The sequence below is a fragment of the Galeopterus variegatus genome, unplaced genomic scaffold (assembly GCF_000696425.1).
Source record: "Galeopterus variegatus unplaced genomic scaffold, G_variegatus-3.0.2 Scaffold1509, whole genome shotgun sequence".
NCBI lineage: Eukaryota > Metazoa > Chordata > Mammalia > Dermoptera > Cynocephalidae > Galeopterus > Galeopterus variegatus.
The window spans coordinates 104,868-123,777 of NW_007727620.1; the positions used below are offsets into that span (position 1 = coordinate 104,868).

The 18,910-nt window shown below is 37.7% G+C and overlaps 1 protein-coding gene across 3 annotated transcripts in view; it reads right to left on the reverse strand.

Annotated features, from left to right (window-relative positions):
* The window catches only part of KDM4C (lysine (K)-specific demethylase 4C), a 312,590-nt gene that overhangs the window by 100,780 nt on the left and 192,900 nt on the right, over positions 1–18,910 (reverse strand). For all 3 annotated transcript variants that reach the window (XM_008577433.1, XM_008577435.1, XM_008577434.1), the window contains exons 9-12: positions 13,856–14,049; positions 10,741–10,979; positions 7,934–8,253; positions 4,869–4,977 (exon numbers count right to left, since the gene is read on the reverse strand). In XM_008577433.1, the coding sequence (XP_008575655.1) occupies positions 4,869–4,977; positions 7,934–8,253; positions 10,741–10,979; positions 13,856–14,049 (862 nt within the window). The remainder of the gene's footprint in view (positions 1–4,868; positions 4,978–7,933; positions 8,254–10,740; positions 10,980–13,855; positions 14,050–18,910) is intronic.

Sequence of the window (18,910 nt, forward strand, 5' to 3'; positions counted from 1 at the left end):
GCATGAGTGTCACATTGACACTCCAAGTCTCCGTAAAATAGTTTTCTGGCCAAATATAAAAGAAATGTTTATTATAGAAAATGTCAAAAAATATCAGCTGACAAAAAAAATTAAAATCACCTAATAACAATCTTGCATATTTTCTTACAAGTTTTCCAGTTAACTTTCATAGTCTCCAATGAAACTCCACTGTCAGCAATTATGTCGACAAGTATATTGACGGTAATCACCACCAACACAGTGTCAATCACTGAGCAGAGTATTACTTTGTGAGGCACTGCCATGTTCATGAGATCTCCTTTATGTTAGCAGGGCTTGTCCTTCGTTTACAGCTGCATTAGAAATGTCCTTAACCTTATCACTTAACCAAGGGACTTGTCTGCACAGTAAGTACAAAACTAATTGTAGAAAAAGCTAGAAAATTTATATTGGAAACAAATGTAGTAAAATTTTCAGAAATAATGTTCAGAAACAAATGAACATGTGTGCAGGATGAAAGCTACAAGGAACAAACAATTAACCATGAGGGCAGTTGGGGGAGTGATAAAATGTATGTTCAGATACTGATGTCAGTGCAGGGCATCTACAATGGCAGTTCAGGAGAAGTTCTGGAGTTTGTGTCAGCACAACTAAAGGGCTGCTGATGAAAATGCTGGTCAGAAAAAGCATGCCATGGGTTAAAAAATATGTGAATCTGAATGACATCAAAATATTTCCCATGTAGACAAGCCTGGTTCAATTATATTTTACCACTTACCCTTACATTGAAAACATTTTCTGTAGAGTATTAAATATGGTATATTAAAGGCATTCTGGGCAGCTGTGTAATGTTTCATTGAATTGCTATACCAAACTTCATTTAAACAATTCATTATTAGACATTAAAGTTATTCCACTTCAGCTTTCAACTCTCTCTTCATTTCACCATACTGCATACTGTAGGTGTGTTTTGTGTGTGTGCATGTATGCATGTGTGTGTTGAAGAATAATTTTATGAAACAACAGAAATATAAAATCTAAAGATGAAGAAATTTAAGTTCACTACTGATTTCCCTTCCAGGGACATAGTCTTGATCTTCCTCAAGCTACACTCCTCTCTCAGCAAAGGAAAAAAAATCTAAAGAAAAACCTATTCTCTAATCAGATTTTGAACTGCAGCATATGCATCATTCCTTTGTTGGGAGTGGGAAACAAAAATAATTAACCAAACCACTATAACCTAAACAAAGCAAATAGTAGGCTAGTCCTTACGAAGAAATCATTTACCAACCCAATGTGACATATCATAACCCCCAGAGCCCTCAAAACTACAAGGAACTGCAATGTGTCAGCTGCATTTTCACTCTGAGGGACTTCTACGATTTGACACAGGGGTAAAAAACATTCCAACTCTGTCAGGATACAAAACTGAAATAGCTAACATATTAAATATATAATTTGTTCACATTACTACAGCTAATTAGACCAGCAAGTTTTTCTACACACATATACACACAGAGAATACTTCCTGGACAAGGATTTACATTTTTCTTTACTATGACAGTGTATAATATATTAAGATGTCTGACTATCCTTTTAATGGCTGATTTCAAGGTTTAGTGATCACCTTAACCAGGGCTTTCCTGCTTTTGAATCCAAAGATGATCTAAGCCACAGTGATTCAGTGAAAAGTTCGCTGTCGAGGACTTGGAGGGAAGGCAGAAGAGAAAAGTGAAAGTGGAGAGACAGACACATGGCCAGTGTCATGTAATGAAGTACAACGTAAGGTGATCACCGGTATGTCAGAGCTAGGTGCACATAGAGTACATGCGCAGTAATAGCAGAAGAGAGGTGAGCGTTAAGAAGTGGTTGAGAATGGTTCTACAAAAGAAAAGGGTATTTGCTTGGGCAAATGCATGGAAGAAAAAAGTAGCAGACTATATCCAGAAGAGCAAAAATTGTTGCCTGAATAAATGGAACAGAGGACTCATGTAGGGGAGTTGAGGGAAATGAAGCTAGAGAGAGAAACTGACAGTGGATTATGACTGAGCTCAATGCCACACTACGGAATTGAGCACTCAACTCGTATGGAAGCAGTAATATTAAGGGGAAAAGTGAGAGAATTCAAGCAAGCATCCTCACCAACCAAAGAAAAAGAAATATTGCCACAGATTTCTATGTTGGCTGCCCCCCATCTTCTGAGGCCAGACAGTGTTGTTCTCAAAGCCTGCCTGGTTCTGTGCTACATACACACCCTCTTTCCCTATGGACACTGAACTCAGAGAAAAGCAGGAATATGCCAATAGTATCGAAAGATCACAACTGGAGAGTGGGTACATGTCCGAGACACATCAAGAATACAATGACCCACACACTTTTGCTTTCAAGTCTAGGTTTCAATCCAGCATGTGTATAATTAGCCTAATAATCAGAAAAATAAATAGAATTTTAATCCATGTTTTAGGATCCCACTGTCCAGGTCCCAACCTTAGAAAAATCCAAGTGAAAAACATTTCACTTAAAAGGAAACCAGAGAGGGCATAGTATTTTCTTTTAAATTATAAATGATAAACATAGTATACACTAAAAGTTATTTTTCACCAATGAAAAAAGAATTAGAAACAAATTTTTATGCAAAGACGCTCTGTGCTAATCATCATCCTTTTATTACATATCCCTCTCTTCTATAATACTACCAACCCTCGTGTTTTTCTGCTAAACATGGAAAATCTTCCCCCAGGAAAGAACAGGGTGATAGTGAAGAAATTCTCAATGATCCTGTAATTACAGGATCTGCCACAATCAGAATGATCTCTATAGTTCCAGGTGATTTAAGTATCAGAGAGCCACTACATTGCCCTAAAGAGAAGAGTAACTTAAAGTTTACTTGTCTCCCAGCTGTACAGAAGGTCCCAGAGGTGCTGGATCTTTCCCCTCTGCTGTCTTTCTGTTAGGGGAATCAAATCCCAGCTTTAATGAAGAAATGCTCATTCATCAATAGGGAATAATGATTATTGTTTAAAGATGCAATTTTTCAGGATGCACAAATATAGTTATGTTACTACATATGAAGAGTGCAAAAGGAGCCAAGTAGTTAGGGTAGAAAAGTCCCTAAAAAAGCTGGATTTGGAACTCTGTACTTCCAGTGAGCAGTAAGCCTACTATTCTTCACATTCTAACAATGATAATGTTCATTCACTTAGAACACCACAAGCAACTTAGACACAGACACAAAGGTTGAGGTTAACATTCAAGTGCCCAGTAATGTAAATAATTGACTCCAGGCCACATAATATTCTCCATTGTCGGTTTGGAACCTTGCAAAAATCTTTACCCATCACAAAAATTCTCTGATTTTTCTATTCAATTTTCAGAAATCTCCAGAAGATGCCAAGGAGTCCTTAACACATTAGAATGGAAAGTGAGACTGTTGCAAAAGCTACAATCATCTATGTTTCAGCAAAATACTTAACCTCAAACCCTTGATACAACTTCATTAAACCAATCCATTCACAAATTTTGCGAGTTAGAATGATTGAAATCAGAATTCCTCTCGAGGGAGAAACTCTAGGCCAATTTATGATGGCGCACATCAAAATAAACTTCCTGAGAAAATAAGGACATAGGAAAAAGTAGCCTTGCATATGTGTTAGTATAGCCTATTCCCTTCTGAAAAGTTATGCTGAAAATAGGCTACGATAAAGAAGGATAATTAAAATTCATAAGTAATGCATATTAAATATTAATTACTTCGTACACAACTGTCCTTTAATTATCTTGACAATAAGAGGAAAATTCTTTGCATAATAAAGCAGAAGAATAACTCAAAATGATGATATATGTAAATAAACACAAACATGTTTCATTACTCTTATTACTTGAGCCAGAATTCTACCCTGGATTGGTTTTATAAAAACTACTGCCATCCTTATCTGATCCCTACACTCATGATCTTTTTTCCTAACTAAATACAGATTATAAAAGAGGACAGCGAACAAAAGGAAAAAATTCTGCTAACAATGTCTGTACTCTGATAAATTTATTTAAACTTAACAAGAATCTTAAACCCTCTCATGTTACTCACTTGCCAGCATCCTCACAGACACATGACCTTAGTGAACAATATCCAGCAGTAAAACTGGAAAACATCTCAAAGAAAGGCTCTTTATAGAAAACCTAATTGAATTTGTCATTTAGAGATGGAAAAAATAAGGCCCACATGATGCTAAGAGACACTTTCACAACACTTACTACTCAGTATTCCAATTTAGAAACTGAGGCAACAAAAATTCATTTTGCAAAAAGAGAGGTAAAATGGGCAACCAGGTTAAACAAAAAGATGAATGTTACATCCAGGAATGGTAATAGACTGTAAATAAAACTGCATCTCAACAAGTCATGTTAGTGCAATCTAAGTAAGGAGAAAGGATGTTTTGTTGCACCGGGTATAACAGGGTATGAAACAGGATATGTGTGTAGTTTCTTACTCAAGGTGGTTTAAATAAATTTGAAGGATTCAAGGTAAAAGTAAAGACAATGCAAACAAACCTACAGCATGTTACTTCTATAAACTGACATCTTTAGAGAAGTGATTCTCAACTTCCTCTGGAGAACCTTAAAATGAAGAATGTCAGGAACGACAAACACTATCCCATGTTATGAAACGAGAAGACTTTCACCAGTAATAAGGCTGGATTATATGAAGCAATTCTTTACCCCTAAAATCCACATTCCTTCTGCTTGTCAACTGTTGATGACCTATAATCTCCTAATGGTAGGTTTGAATATTGCCACTTGCTCAAATTTTCTCTGTGCTAAGCAATTGCTTACAACAGTGTGCTACAAGAAACACCTATGCAGAGACATCCTGAGAAGCCTCAAGAGCTTACCTTCGTCACTTGCTGCCTGTTGCTTCACAAGGGTCAGGGGGGATCTTGCTGGAGGCTTAGTAAGCGGATGGCGCCAACTCTTAGAGGTCTTGGTCTCTCCTTCTATTATCTACTTACACAACAAAAATGGGGAGAAACACATGTAATTAAAAACATGTTTTAAACAGAAAACTATAGTTCACAGTGATTTATGATAACTTAATTATAAGGAAATCTTGTGCTTTTTTTACTGCTTAGGCAATTAGCCCTTTAAGAAATTTAAACTTAAAGGCAAAAGAAATAGGAATCCACTCTATTAGTAATTTTACCAAGAGGTCAATTAACTCACCTTCCATCAAATCTGTACTAAGTGCAGCATTTCCCAAGTTTTCAAAAGTTCTTTATAAAACTAATCTAAATTTAGCCTTACACACTCTTAAAAATGTAGGTCAGCTCTCATGTGAACATCTGGCAGGTGTTTTTGCTTTCTGTCCTCACAGAGAAGGCAACCCTGTCCACTGAGGCTACACGCTTCTTTGCACTCAGACCTGAATCACCACTTCTATGTCACATACACAAGGGTCAAAAAAGACATCAAAAGCAGCCTTTTTTTTTTTTATGATACATTAATGCCATCTTGAAACCACTTAAATTTTATATAAAATCTTTCACCCTGGGCTCTGAAGACTATGTTTTCCTTTCAAAGGTAGAAAGTCATATGCACCTTTATGCTTTCTTGCCATTGCAATACAAAAAAGAAGGGTGGGGAGGGGGAATCAGAGAGGGAATGAAATGACTGGGTTTACATCAACACTTGAGTATGAAAGAAAGTGGCCCTAGTCTTCTTGCCTAGAAGCTGAAGAAGCAGTGGCCAGATGTGAAGAAACTGCTCTGGCCTTGGACTCCAAACCAGGATTCTGAAAAAGAGCATTCTAATCAAAGCTGGAGGTGGGAAGGGCATGAAAAAGTAATATAGTATAAGATTCATCTATGTTTATAATAGCTAAAAGTTAATTTGGGAAATTATAATTCAGTCAAGAACAAGAACTATTTATTAAGCCCCTACCAGGTGCCACAGTGTTCTAATGGATAGAGCTACAGCAGAAAAAAAATCACACCGGGTTCTCATTGTCAAGGAGGATGCATTACAGAGGGGTCTTGGGAAAGACAACATACAAGTACAAAGTGAATATTTATCAGGTACTATTCGGGAAATATGCAATGAAGAAATATAAAGCGGGATGAAGGAAAAGAAAGTGACTGGGAGCGGGCACTTTCACAGTGGATAGTCAGACAAGGCCTTTCTGACAAGGTGACATTTGAGTAGAACTGTCATGGCTATCTGGAGGAGGAGTATTCTGGGTAGCAGGAATAGCACATAAAGTGAGAACATATTTGGTATGTTCCAGAGAGAGCATGGAGCCCAAGATGGGTAAATGGATGGACGACTGGATGGATGACTGGGTGGAAGGAAAGAGAGACAGATAAACAGATTGATTGACTAATTGATTAATAGAGTTTAAAAAATAAACTAGCACTACTTGAGTAGTCTGATTAATGCCAGCTGCTACCAACATATACATAGCATTACACTTAATACAAAGAAACACTTATCAAAACTACACAAAAATTAAAGCCACTCGGTCCTCAGCAGCAGCGTTTGCTCTCTCTCTCCTATCAGTCTTTGCTGAGGGAATGATAAAGACAAAGGCACTGGCTCTATAATCATCCCCTCGAAAGCAAGGAAACTGACAAGTTTCTTTCAGTTCCATTCCAGTTTAAAGAACATAACTAAATATAATTAAAGCTGCATTTGATTCATTCACCACTCTACAAAGAATCCCCATACTTGTCCAGCTACATTTAATCCCTTCATGAAATTAAGCTGTAAATTCTACTTGCTAGCATATGAATGCTATTTTCAAACTTTTCTTAGGATGTTTTCAAATAAATTAGACCATATTTTTCATAGTTCTCGATGAGTATCTATTTTTATATTTCAGTGGAATATACAATCCTAATAATAAGAAACTGTATTTTATATGACATTTTATAACAGAAACACAATATTCAAAGTTGCTGTCCTTTTACAATCTCCCTTACTACTACTGAAGGATGCGAACAGGTCTTCAGTAAATTTAAACGAGCAGGACCGGTGTGTGTGTTCAGCAGCCAGCTCATCTTATCAGCTCAAACAATTATGCCTTCCTCATCCAGTAGAAGTCCTTATCGGGTTGTATAGGTCAAAAACGTTACTGAATTCTGACAACTGCTATTGCTACACACAGTCCTAGTTCACCCAATCTACTCCCAATCTAGTGGCTACCAGGACAGTTTACATTAAAAGCATACTATGTTAACACTGTACAAAGACATCAGAGAAATAGGGAACCCTATCCAAAAAGTCACAATGGGGAGCTTAGTAATATAGAGGGGTCCTGAATTTCCGAGAGGCACAAAGCTTATTTCTCGGAGTGGGCAGAACCAGAAATGTCACCCTGGTATTAGAATTCAGGGTCCATAAGGAGAGTCAGAGAAAAGTGTGACCAGGTGAGTCCTAATTTTAAAATAGAAGCTGTGAGCTCTGGGATTCAGAAATATTAACTGATGGCAGGAGGAGGTCAGAACCCAGCAGATGTATTCTTCCCAGGCTGGTTAATATTGCACGTGATAAAACTGTTCTGTATCTTGACAATATCAACGTCAATATGGTTGTGATTTCATACTACAGTTTTCCAAAATGGTAGTATTGGGGAGACTAGATAAAGCTTACATAGGCTACTATTTCCTAATTTGCATATAAATCCACAATTATCTCAAAAGGAAGAGTTTAATTTTATTTAATGGAAAAACAAAGAAAATTCAGTTTCAATATGTGACCAAAAGCTCTATACTCTGAATTATCACTATGTGAGCCAGAGCTTATAGAAGGCTTACCTCCTAGTCACTGAAGGAAATATGATTAAGAGCCATAAATGTGAAATGTCATTTGTTGCCTAAAGCAAGATTTCAGTACACAGCATGTTGTTTTTGGAAAGTGCTCTCACCATACAATGAATACGGTAGAAGTCGATAGTACTACTTACACTGGGAACTTTGAAGCCATTTCTCTCTCCACTGGGGACCGCTGGGATTTCCCCAGATTCAATGCCATTCATGCGGCTCTCCAGATCACTCTCTTCTCCCTCGGTTAACACACCATTACTCTCTGCCACTGAGGAGCACAACTCAGGTGACTTCGGCCATGAAAGCTTGGGTGGGTCTGACTCCTCAGACCTCACATGGCCACTGGATAACACTATGTAATCACTATGCTCTTTGGGTTTAGAAGGTGCAGTTATGTCACAGGCTTTGTCATTTTCAGCTTTTACTTCCTCCATTACAGATGTACATAAGCAGCTGTTTCCTGGGAAGTAAAAGAAAAGACTGTTAATAAATCTTGCATTGCGGGGCCGGCCCGGTGGCGCACTGCTACAGTGCACCGCTTGGGAAGCGCGGCGGCGCTCCCGCCGAGGGTTCGGATCCCACATACAGACCGGCCGCTCACTGGCTGAGCGAGGAGCGGGGGCAACACCGAGGGTTGCGATCCCGTGGCCGGTCCCAGTCCGGTACGGGCGCGACACTGAGGGTTGCGATCCGTTGCCGGTCACGAAAAAAGACAAAAAAAATAAATTAATTAAAAAAATAATAATAATAAATCTTGAATTGTATTACTACTGAGTAGAACTGTTAAACTATTCCCATCAGATTCTGTATTTTCCAGGTTCCCCAGAGCTTCATGCTGCCTTTGTAGTTGTTTAAGGTGAGAACTTGGACTTTGGCAAAAGAAATACCTACTGACAAGGGATTAAAAAGAGTGTTCAGGGCCGGCCCGGTGGCGCACTCGGTAGAGTGCGGCACTTGGGAGTGCGGCGGCGCTCCCGCCGAGGGTTCGGATCCCATATAGAGACCGGTCCGCTCACTGGTTGAGCGCGGTGCGGGCGCGACACCAAGGGTTGCGATTCCATTGCCAGTAACGGTACGGGCGCGACACTAAGGGTTGTGATCCCATTACCGGTCACGAAAAAGGAAAAAAAAAAAAAAGAGTGTTCTACTGCAGACCAACATCAAAAGGCAGGGCAATTATTAAAATTATCCAAACTAATAACAATTTGAAATCTATCTAAAAATAAGAATTATATCCCAATATAAGATGCTGAGAGCAGCTGCTGATAAAACATTTCAGCTCAGAGGATATATGTAAGTGACACATGTAAGGGCATACAGATCCGATAAAAATGATGGTCTGCACTAATCCTGTATCAGACACTGACAGCATGAACCAGGAGAAAAATATTATAAAGCACTTCTCCTCCCGCCATCTCACTTTTGTCACATACGTGTATACACACACACACACACACACACACACACACACACACACACACACACACACAAAACAAGCATCATTTGTACCAATAACGTATGAGCTCTGATGCTGAACCCAGACAAATCTTCCACTGAGTATTCTGCCAGGTCTCAAAACCTGGATATCAAAATGCAAAGAATCATGTATCAAAACAACTATTGAAATTGGGTGCCCTAGAGTGGTTAATTAAGTCCAGTGTGGTAGACTCCATGATGGGGGAGCACTGCATAACTGCTCCTCTGCACTTGCTGCAATTCTGTTCACTACCTTCACGATCTTGCTATCTTATGCCCATTCATCACAACTCAGTTCAGATATCACCTACGCCAAGAAACCTTGCCTGTCCAGGTCCTGTTTTGGGTCCTTCCTTGGTACACCAGCAACACCCTATGCATTCCCTATCATGCTCCTTATTATGCTAGATTGTAATTGTGTTTATCTGTGTAGCTCTCCATTAAAGTATGAACTCACAGGGAAAAAACTCTATGGTTTAAACTCTATTCACACAGATATTTCAAGAGCAAAGGTAATGAGGCTTTAGCAGCAGCTGAAAACCAGTTTATTTATGACTATATAAGGACTTTTTCCTTTATTCAAAGTGGAACTAAGAAGAATGGAGGAACAAGACAAATTTTTTTGGCTTTTTTTAAGGATCACAGTGACTGCAACATAGGGAACTGACTAGCAGGAGTGAATAGCGTGGACATTAGCAAAACAGGAAGGAGGCAATTTCAGCACTAGTCTAGGCAAGAAACATGGTGCCTTAAGTAAGGAGGAAGCAGTGGAAGAAGTAGGATTCTGGAGAGTCCAACGACTGAAGGATTTATGGGATGAGGGGTATGAGAGGAAGACAGGAATTACCAACTACCTCGATTATTAAAGGGATAAAACCTCCAACAAATATTAAAGAGGCAAAGCACTAAAGCAGTTTCAGAGAAATATGCTATAAAAAGGAAAAAAAGCAAAGTACCTTAGAATGGTAGTTAATAGCTTAATACAGAGGAGCAGCCAGCAGAGTATACAAACCATTTCACTATACTGACATTTTATGTTTGTTGTTCTTTTAAAAACCCTAATCTTTATTTTCTTCTTAAAATTAAGTAGAAAGCTAAGAATCTGCAAAGAATGATCTATAGTTGGTTTTCTCTATTCCATATAAATTCAAGAGAAGCTTTCCAAAAATGTATTGTATTTTATAAACTGAGTTGCACTTAAAAAATTTTCTTTTTGGAATCTCCTTTTTTATTGAACCACATGAGCACTGGTGGCTGTTTGTCTCTCAATTCCATTATATGTAGCAGTGATGCTGCTGACTTTTATAACATTCCCTTAGCCTCCTGGTTGAGTTACCCTATAACTGTAGATAGCTTTTTGGTTAAGCTATGTGGACTAGTAAGATATCTGTCCTAGTGAACACAGATGTACTGTATCAGATCATCAACCTCCTGCTACTCATATGTGGAACATAATCAGCCATCTTCTCACCTGAGAGTTTGATATTATCCAATAAACTCGGATACTCCTGTGTCTTGCTAGCAGAAACCTCTTCTTCTGAAGGCGCTCCTGTGATCCCCAGCTTCTCTGCTTCTTCTGGCTTTTCACTGACCTTGAGGTCATCTGTGCCTGGACAAGGGATAGAGACATCTGCCCCATTGACTTCGGCTGATACTTCCTCATCTTCTTCAGTCTTAGGCCTTTTAGAGTGAGACCGAGTACACTGGAAGCTATCAAGAAGAGAAACGGTGGTCAGAGCAGAACGTTTGTAATGGATAGAAAACACGTATCAATACAAATGTTATTTTCATTTGCTTAAAAAATAAAAAACCCTGACAGTTTTTATCACTATGCAAAGACAATCTTTACAATCAATAAATTAAATTTGAAATTGAAATCTTGACAGTTTTAATATCAATTTACAAAAAAATAAAAATTCAAACTGTAAATAATTGCTTAAACACTATTGCGAAAAAGGTTGTTACTAAAATCATATAGCAACATTTATAAAAATAAAGTGAAAAATGATGACATGGGGAATAAAATCAATAACTAAAATATTATTTAAGTAATCAATAAAGAAAGAGATAATCAGGAGATCCTACAAAGATGTGAAAATCTGAGTAAATTATTTACATTTTGAGGTGAACTAGTGCTACTTTTCCCTGAATTTTGTACGATTCTCAGGCATGCATGAAAATCATTCAGATTAAATGCCAAATCATCAATAGCTAAAAGAATTAAGACAGAAAAAAGGCTGACTGTATGCATTTAATATCTTATGACAACTTATTATTTTCAGAGTGGACACTATTTTTATTTTTATCCTCTTTTAGTATTTTCCAGCAAGTCACTTCATAGCTTTATCATCCTTGCCTTTTATATATGACACAACATTCCTAACAGAAACAATTACAAATTAACCCAAAGCAACAGTGTCCAAAACACATACAGACATACAACCCATAGGTAATACACACAAACAAGAGAACACCACAAGACGAAGCACTGCAGGAAGTCCAGAAGGTTACAGACATGAGAGAAAGGGGATAGCCAGGGATAACATATATAAATTAGCTTTAGCCACTACTGATGGTAGGGACAATAGCAGTTACCATCATCACCATCACCTCGTTTACTGAAAATACTGCAGTGGCCAATGTGGAAAATCTCCACATTATACACAGCATAGTACATGTAAAATAAGATGGCAGACATCCTTGAGATTTCAGTGAAACATTCCATTCAATAGACTTCCCTAGATAGGGCATTACTGAAGGCAGATCAGCAATCTCTCTCATCGTCACAAGTCTGAACATATTAAATAAACTCCTTAACATTAGGCTTTCTAACTAGGTGAACAAACTCCATTGATTATTTTAACCTACTGACAGGCATTTCTAATCTGTTCAATGTCATAGGTCTATGTTGTCTGTCAACGCAAAAACCCCACTCTGGTTAAAAACCAGGAGACCAGATCATACACACAGTTAGAGTATTCTGTTTCCTGTCCATTAAAGAACAATCCTCATGATGTTCTACTGGTATGTCTTCTGAACTCAAGATTGAATACTGCCTTCAAAAACTGGCTTTTTTGGTAACGTGAACTAACATATTTATCAAAGGCACTGACTCTCTAAGTTATTATTTCTCAAACTTTTGAATGCAAGCCATACATTTTAGATAGTAACACAATGCACACATACACATGCTCACACAAGTCATGAATTAATACTTACCCTTGCCACATGGGAAGCAGTACAACACTTTGTATTCTACTTTACTTCCTAATTTTAAAATACTGGGTCTGAAATACTAAATTTATTTCAAAACTAACAGAAAATCATTGCTGTAAACTATAGGGTAAAATATCAACACCTGAGTTTTAGATCTGCTATGAACTAGTTCTGTGCCTCAGGTACATCTCCATGTTAAGGTTCCTCCGCTCACTACCATTCTAAAATAGCAGAAAGTAAATGTCAGGGAGAAAAGAGAGTCAGAAAATAAGTGTGAGCAAAGGTTTAAAATTACAGTATTATTTAGTTAATAGCCAAAAAGTAGAAACAAGCTACAGGTCAAAATATAGGGAATTAGTGAAACATATGCAGGCACTAAAAATTACATTGTGCAAATCACTTAATTACATGTAAAAACACACTCACATAAGTGGTCATCAAATTGTTAATAGAGCGTGGCCCCAATTTTGGAAAGGTATATAATACTATATAATAAAAAATAAATATATATATAAAGGATATATACAAAATGTTAACACAGGTTATCTCTGGATAGTAAGGTTATGGGTGATTTGGAATTCCTTCATTATTCTTTTCCTTATTTTACAAATTTTCTCCAATGCACAAATATTACTTTTACAATCTGAAAGAAAAATGAGTAAAATTGAAGAGAAAAATGTAATATAAAACTGGAAAATATAAAGCCTAAAAAGGTAGTCTATGGACCTGAGCAACACACCACACACCCTGTTCAATGGGCTTTAGAACTGCAAGATGCCCACAGCAGACCTAGAAGTTTTTGAAATGGCTCTGGCCACAAAAATGGAATGGAGAACAACATTCACGAGGACAACCATATTATAAAAACACCACACTTGTTTACATCTTGTAAAAGAATAAAACCAACTATATATAAAAAGTAGTAAAATATGAGAATCCAAGTGAGAAAAGTAAAATCTCAGATAGGAAGAACAAAACAACAGAAGTCAGAAAGAAAACTGGTAGCAAACGAAAAAGTTAGAAATCAAGTATTGAAGCTGATAAAAATATGAAGATGAACGGAGAGGACTAATACAACTTTAAAATACACTAGTGCAAGGGGTCAACTTAGAATTTCTAGTATTTTCCTATTTGCCATATACAGCTACTTCAAGAATATTCCCCAAAATGATACATACCTCTTCCTACATTCTGTCTATTACACTTCCCAAGAATTAAAAATACTTTGCCTCAAATTTTCAGTAAGATATTAAGTAAACATATGATGAATAAATAGAAAAATAAATAAATAGCCCTCAAGAAGATCATGTTCAATAACCCATTTTAGTTAAGAAAATGCTACAAGCAGGTTGCAGTGGGGGGATCATTACCTCCTCGATGCTTTTCTTACTTTCCTCCTCCTCTGCAGCCATGCTTTTACTTCAGGTGTGGATTCTGGAGTAGGCTTTGTATGATCAATGGTGTATATATCCTTTCCTTGCTTCCAAAGCTGGTATCTGTCTGGCTGGAATTTCCTAACGAAGATATCCATTGAAATTTTCACCATGTCTTTCCTGCAAGTACACTGAAACACAATGGGCGTGGAGTGCATTAAACATTTCGCTAGCTCCATAAAGTCACATGGAGTCAGCCCTTGAATGTGCTAACGTAAATATTCAGTCAACACATAATTGAGAATAATGTTTTGCTTTTTCAAATATTCAGTGAGTGATAAACCCAATTTCTTCTGAGCAGAGGTGCAAACCTATATATTCACATTTATAAATAGGAAAACAAGATGTGAAAATGCTATGTAGACTTCATAAGAAACTGTGTACCAAGCAAAACTAAAAGGAAAGAGTACACATTTGAAAACCTGCCTGCAACAGAAGGATCCCCCTCCCATCACAAGGATGTGTCAGGGAGCTAGAAACCTGGGTTTTCAATGAAGAAAAACTTCCCAATGAATGTGATTTGAGTAATTTAACCAATGAACTGACATAAACTTTCTGTAAGATACACTTTAATTATATTTTTGTTTATTAACAAACAAACTCTCTGAAGGTAACCAAAAATTAGAATAAATCAACAGTCTCATCTGCATTACATCACATATAACACCCAACTACAACAACAAGAACATATCCACTAGGGAGAAGGCACAGAGTTAAGATGAAAAGCTCAAAGAAAAGATGATCTTGAATTCCCTATGTCCTTGATCCTCATGACTATGTAGTTATCAGTCACATCTTATAAAACAAGTTTCTTATAAAAACTTAACAGGGTTTAATTAGGTCCAGGCCAACACTCTATTTGTCAGGGCAAATATTCAAATGGTGGTACATAAATAGTATCAAAGATTTAACTAATATACAGTGACAATCTCTAACACACCTGGCAACAGACTGGTTGACCGAACAATAGCCATGAAACAATAATACTCTCATTATCTTGGTGATATAATTACCACCTCTGTGGGGGTAAATTTCAAGGTCTTAATCTCCACCCCGCAAACATCCCTCCATAGAGATCTAATCATAATGCACGTAAAACTAACTCCTTCAACCTCAAATATGCTATCCCATTCAATGATAGCACTATTTTTCCATCCTCCTATATTTGCGGTGAACATTTCCTAGTCCCTCCCTATTCCTCCGCCTATAGAAATGCAGTCTGTCACCATCTACAATTAATTCTTCCTCTTAAATGTCTCCTATATCACTTCCTTCTACTAGTATCCTTCTAGCCTCACTGTCAGACCTGGAATCCTAACTAATCCTAACCAATTTCCCTGGCTGCAGTCTCTCCTACCATCAATCCATCTTTACAGCTGTTATATTATCTTTCTCAAATATCTGGTTTCTTTCACTTCTGTGTTCAATAAAGGTGTAATTGCCATGGTCTGCCTATAGAATAGTCTTAACTTGTGGGCCTGGCACTTAAGGCCTCCAAAATTTGGCTCCTCCTGTGAGATTTTCATGTTTCTCTCCCACATCGAGTCAACATGAATATTCCTCTTCATCCCAAGTCACCGGAGTCCAAATGCACCACACGCTCCTTATCTCAGTACTTTCACTGCTTCCACAAGGGCTTCCTGCTCACCAGTCTGCTACCCACAGAAATTCCTTACCACTGAATGCAAATCGCACCGTACAACTGTTCCTCGGAAACCAATACTATTTATCCACACTGCTGCTCTCTATTATTAATGTATAGTGAGAGTTCTAACTAAGTTATCTTGCTATAATTATCTTGACTTAGGAATATAAAAAGTGAGGATCCTGAGAAATTTTTAAATATTTTGGTTTAAGATGCAATCTTTTGAATAAAGAAAAAAATTAAAACTTGGATTCATCAGCGGAAACATTATTTTATTACAGTGTTTCTAATTTTTGCTTCATGAAGAAAAATGCAATAGTGGATAATAGTGATGCTCCCACCCTTAATAAGCTAATTTAGGCCTAAGCCCAGTTATAATTGTAACAGCCCTAGGAGAGTTGGCCCAATGACGATCAGAACAATATTTCTGAGAAAATGTCTTGGGAAAAAAAAACTTTAACTTAACATTCATCTCTTTTGCTGAGACGGTGCTACGAAACATAATTCATGTACATTTGGCTTCCACATTTTGAGTGAGCCACAGAATTCAACAGGAACCAACAGTAGGCAAGCCATGGTCAAACAGGAGTGTGCTTGGAAACTGACCCAGTGGTGTGGCTGGACAAATTTTTGCTAAATATATTAGCCATGTAACTCAAGGATCTAACCAACCATCTCAGCAGATGCCAGGAACAGAGATGTGGTTATCCAAGAAAGGTCTATGTAGGACCCTACTGTCTGGCACAGATGCCCATGAATTGGACAGAAGGCTGATAATGATTTTGAAAATTTTATGCCAGCAGAAATGGTCTGCAGGGGCCGGCCCGGTGGCGCACTGCTACAGTGCGCCGCTTGTGAAGCGCGGCGGTGCTCCCGCCAAGGGTTCAGATCCCACGTGCAGACCGGCAGCTCACTGGCTGAGCAGGAGCGGGGGCAACACCAAGGGTTGCGATCCCGTTGCCAGTCCCGGTCCGGTACGGGCGCGACACTGAGGGTTGCGATCCGTTGCCGGTCACGAAAAAAGACAAAAGGACAAAAAAAAAAAAAAAAAGAAATGGTCTGCAGAACTCACAAAACCCTTACTTTGTCAAGGTGCACAATACACGTGAAAACTCCTAGGGGAACCAGATAGATACCCAGAGAAAATGTCTCAAATTCTGGGATTTGTTCTAATAGACTTGAAGAAAGGTGTAGCTTTAAATTTTTCCTTCAGAACAGAAAGATATCTCATACAGTCATAGTAAAAATGTATGCCAGAACTGAATTTCTTATTATAATTTTAATGAATAATTACTGTAAGTAGTTCAGATACTTTGCCATGTCTGACTTTCCTGTATCACTCTATAAACCATGAAAGTACACACTGTGACTGTCTTATAGAGATGTGTATTCTAGGTGCCCTTCAAAATATTAATTAAATTAAAAACCTTCTTTTAAAATGTATGAGGAAACAGAGGCTCAGAGAATCCACATTAATTTGTCCAAGGTGTCAATCCTAGGAAGTAATACAGCCTTTGCCAGATTGAAATCTAGAATTCCAATAGTTTTATACACTCTGCTATGGAAATTCCAAAACCAAACCATGTTCAACATATTTAAAAGCTTTCGGGGCTGGCCAGTTAGCTCAGTTGGTTACAGCAAAGCCTTACAACACCAAGTCAAGGGTTTGGATCCCTGTACCGGCCAGCTGCCAAAAAAATAAATTAAAATTTTTAGAAATTTTTTAATATTTTTAAACTTAAATGCAAGCCATATTTTTCCATCTCAAACTTCTTTATCTATGACCCGTAATCAAATTGAAATTATAGCTGAGAAGAAATGTCTGGGGCTCATTATTTTTGCTTTCTATGCACGTTATCATGCTGTCTTGATTGAGTGTATCCAGTCTAACAATTTTCCAAAATAAGTTTTTCCCCCTCCTCTACTTCTAATAGGTTCAGATTAATTTCTTCTGACTATTTGCAGGCTTCACTAAATGTCAGGATATGTCTCTCTTATAAAGTAAGGCAATTATAAAGCAATTTAAGGTAAGGGACTAGAAACTCAATCTTTCTGACCCATGAGAACACTATTCAAACAGACAAAGAAAAAGTATGCCAAAAGATGGGGAATGGACTCCAATAGTTTGCTCCAGGGGTCTCCAAAAAATTCAGTAGAAATCATTTTTAGAATTTCTGCTTCTCGTCACTTACCTGAATAGCTGATACAAATGTTGTGGAAGTTCAGAGTTACAGATATTAAACAATCCACTCCTGCTGTGCCAGGTAAAACACAGCATGAAATTGTACTCTTTAGTATTCAGAAGTGGATGAAGTTATTTTGTTATAAATTCATGCACTCCATGTCACACTTTAAATGTATGATAAATGTGGGCAAGATCAGATAAAAAGAAGGCTCTGCACACTTTTTTTTTTTTTTAAAAAGATGACCGGTAAGGGGATCTTAACCCTTGACGTGGTGTTGTCAGCACCACGCTCACCCAGTGAGCTAACCGGCCATCCCTATATGGGATCCGAACCCATGGCCTTGGTGTTATCAGCACCACACTTTCTGGAGTGAGCCACGGGCCAGCCCCTCTGCACACTCTTAAGGATCTAAAGTTTTATGAATATAAATATTTTTCCATAAGAGTCTATAAGATCATGTACTAGAGCAGATAGAAATGGAATGGACATATACAACATGCAATCCTTCTCCTAAACGTTTTTATTAAGATGTTCAGATATACTGACTTCCATACTGGAGATTCTTTCAAATATTCCTTTTTAAGTGAATAAGTGGACACAATGAAACCCAAAATAAACCTTAGGAAGTAAATCATCCACTTGAATTGTCATAATTCATGTATGAAAAGCTGAGGCACCAAAACAGTAAGTGATTGCTGAATGTCAAAAGGATAGTAACTGGGGGGAAAAAATGTTTAAGTGATATGAGATTCAGTATCCTACCCACCAACCCCTCTGAAATTTTAATTCCCCATTCACTGAGCCACCACTGTAAACACAGGAACATAATCCCTAATCTAAGGTGTGAACTAGAACCTACTTTCCAACAGGTTTCACAATAGAACACTGGTTGCATTAAGTACCATTTGATTGATGTGGGAGACATTCACATTTTTCCACTTCTGCTGAATCTGAGATGAAGGCAGCATCCCCTGCCCTTTCTCACCTTTTTTTCACAGGTCAAACACTAGAGTAAATGTAGGAAAAAATTTAAAATATTTTTAAGGGATATGGGGCTGTAATAACAAAGGAAAAAAATTAATAAAATAGCAATGCATGCATAATACAATTCCCAGAATAGAAGTTCTAGGTGGTATATAGGATTCGAATTAGGATTAGATG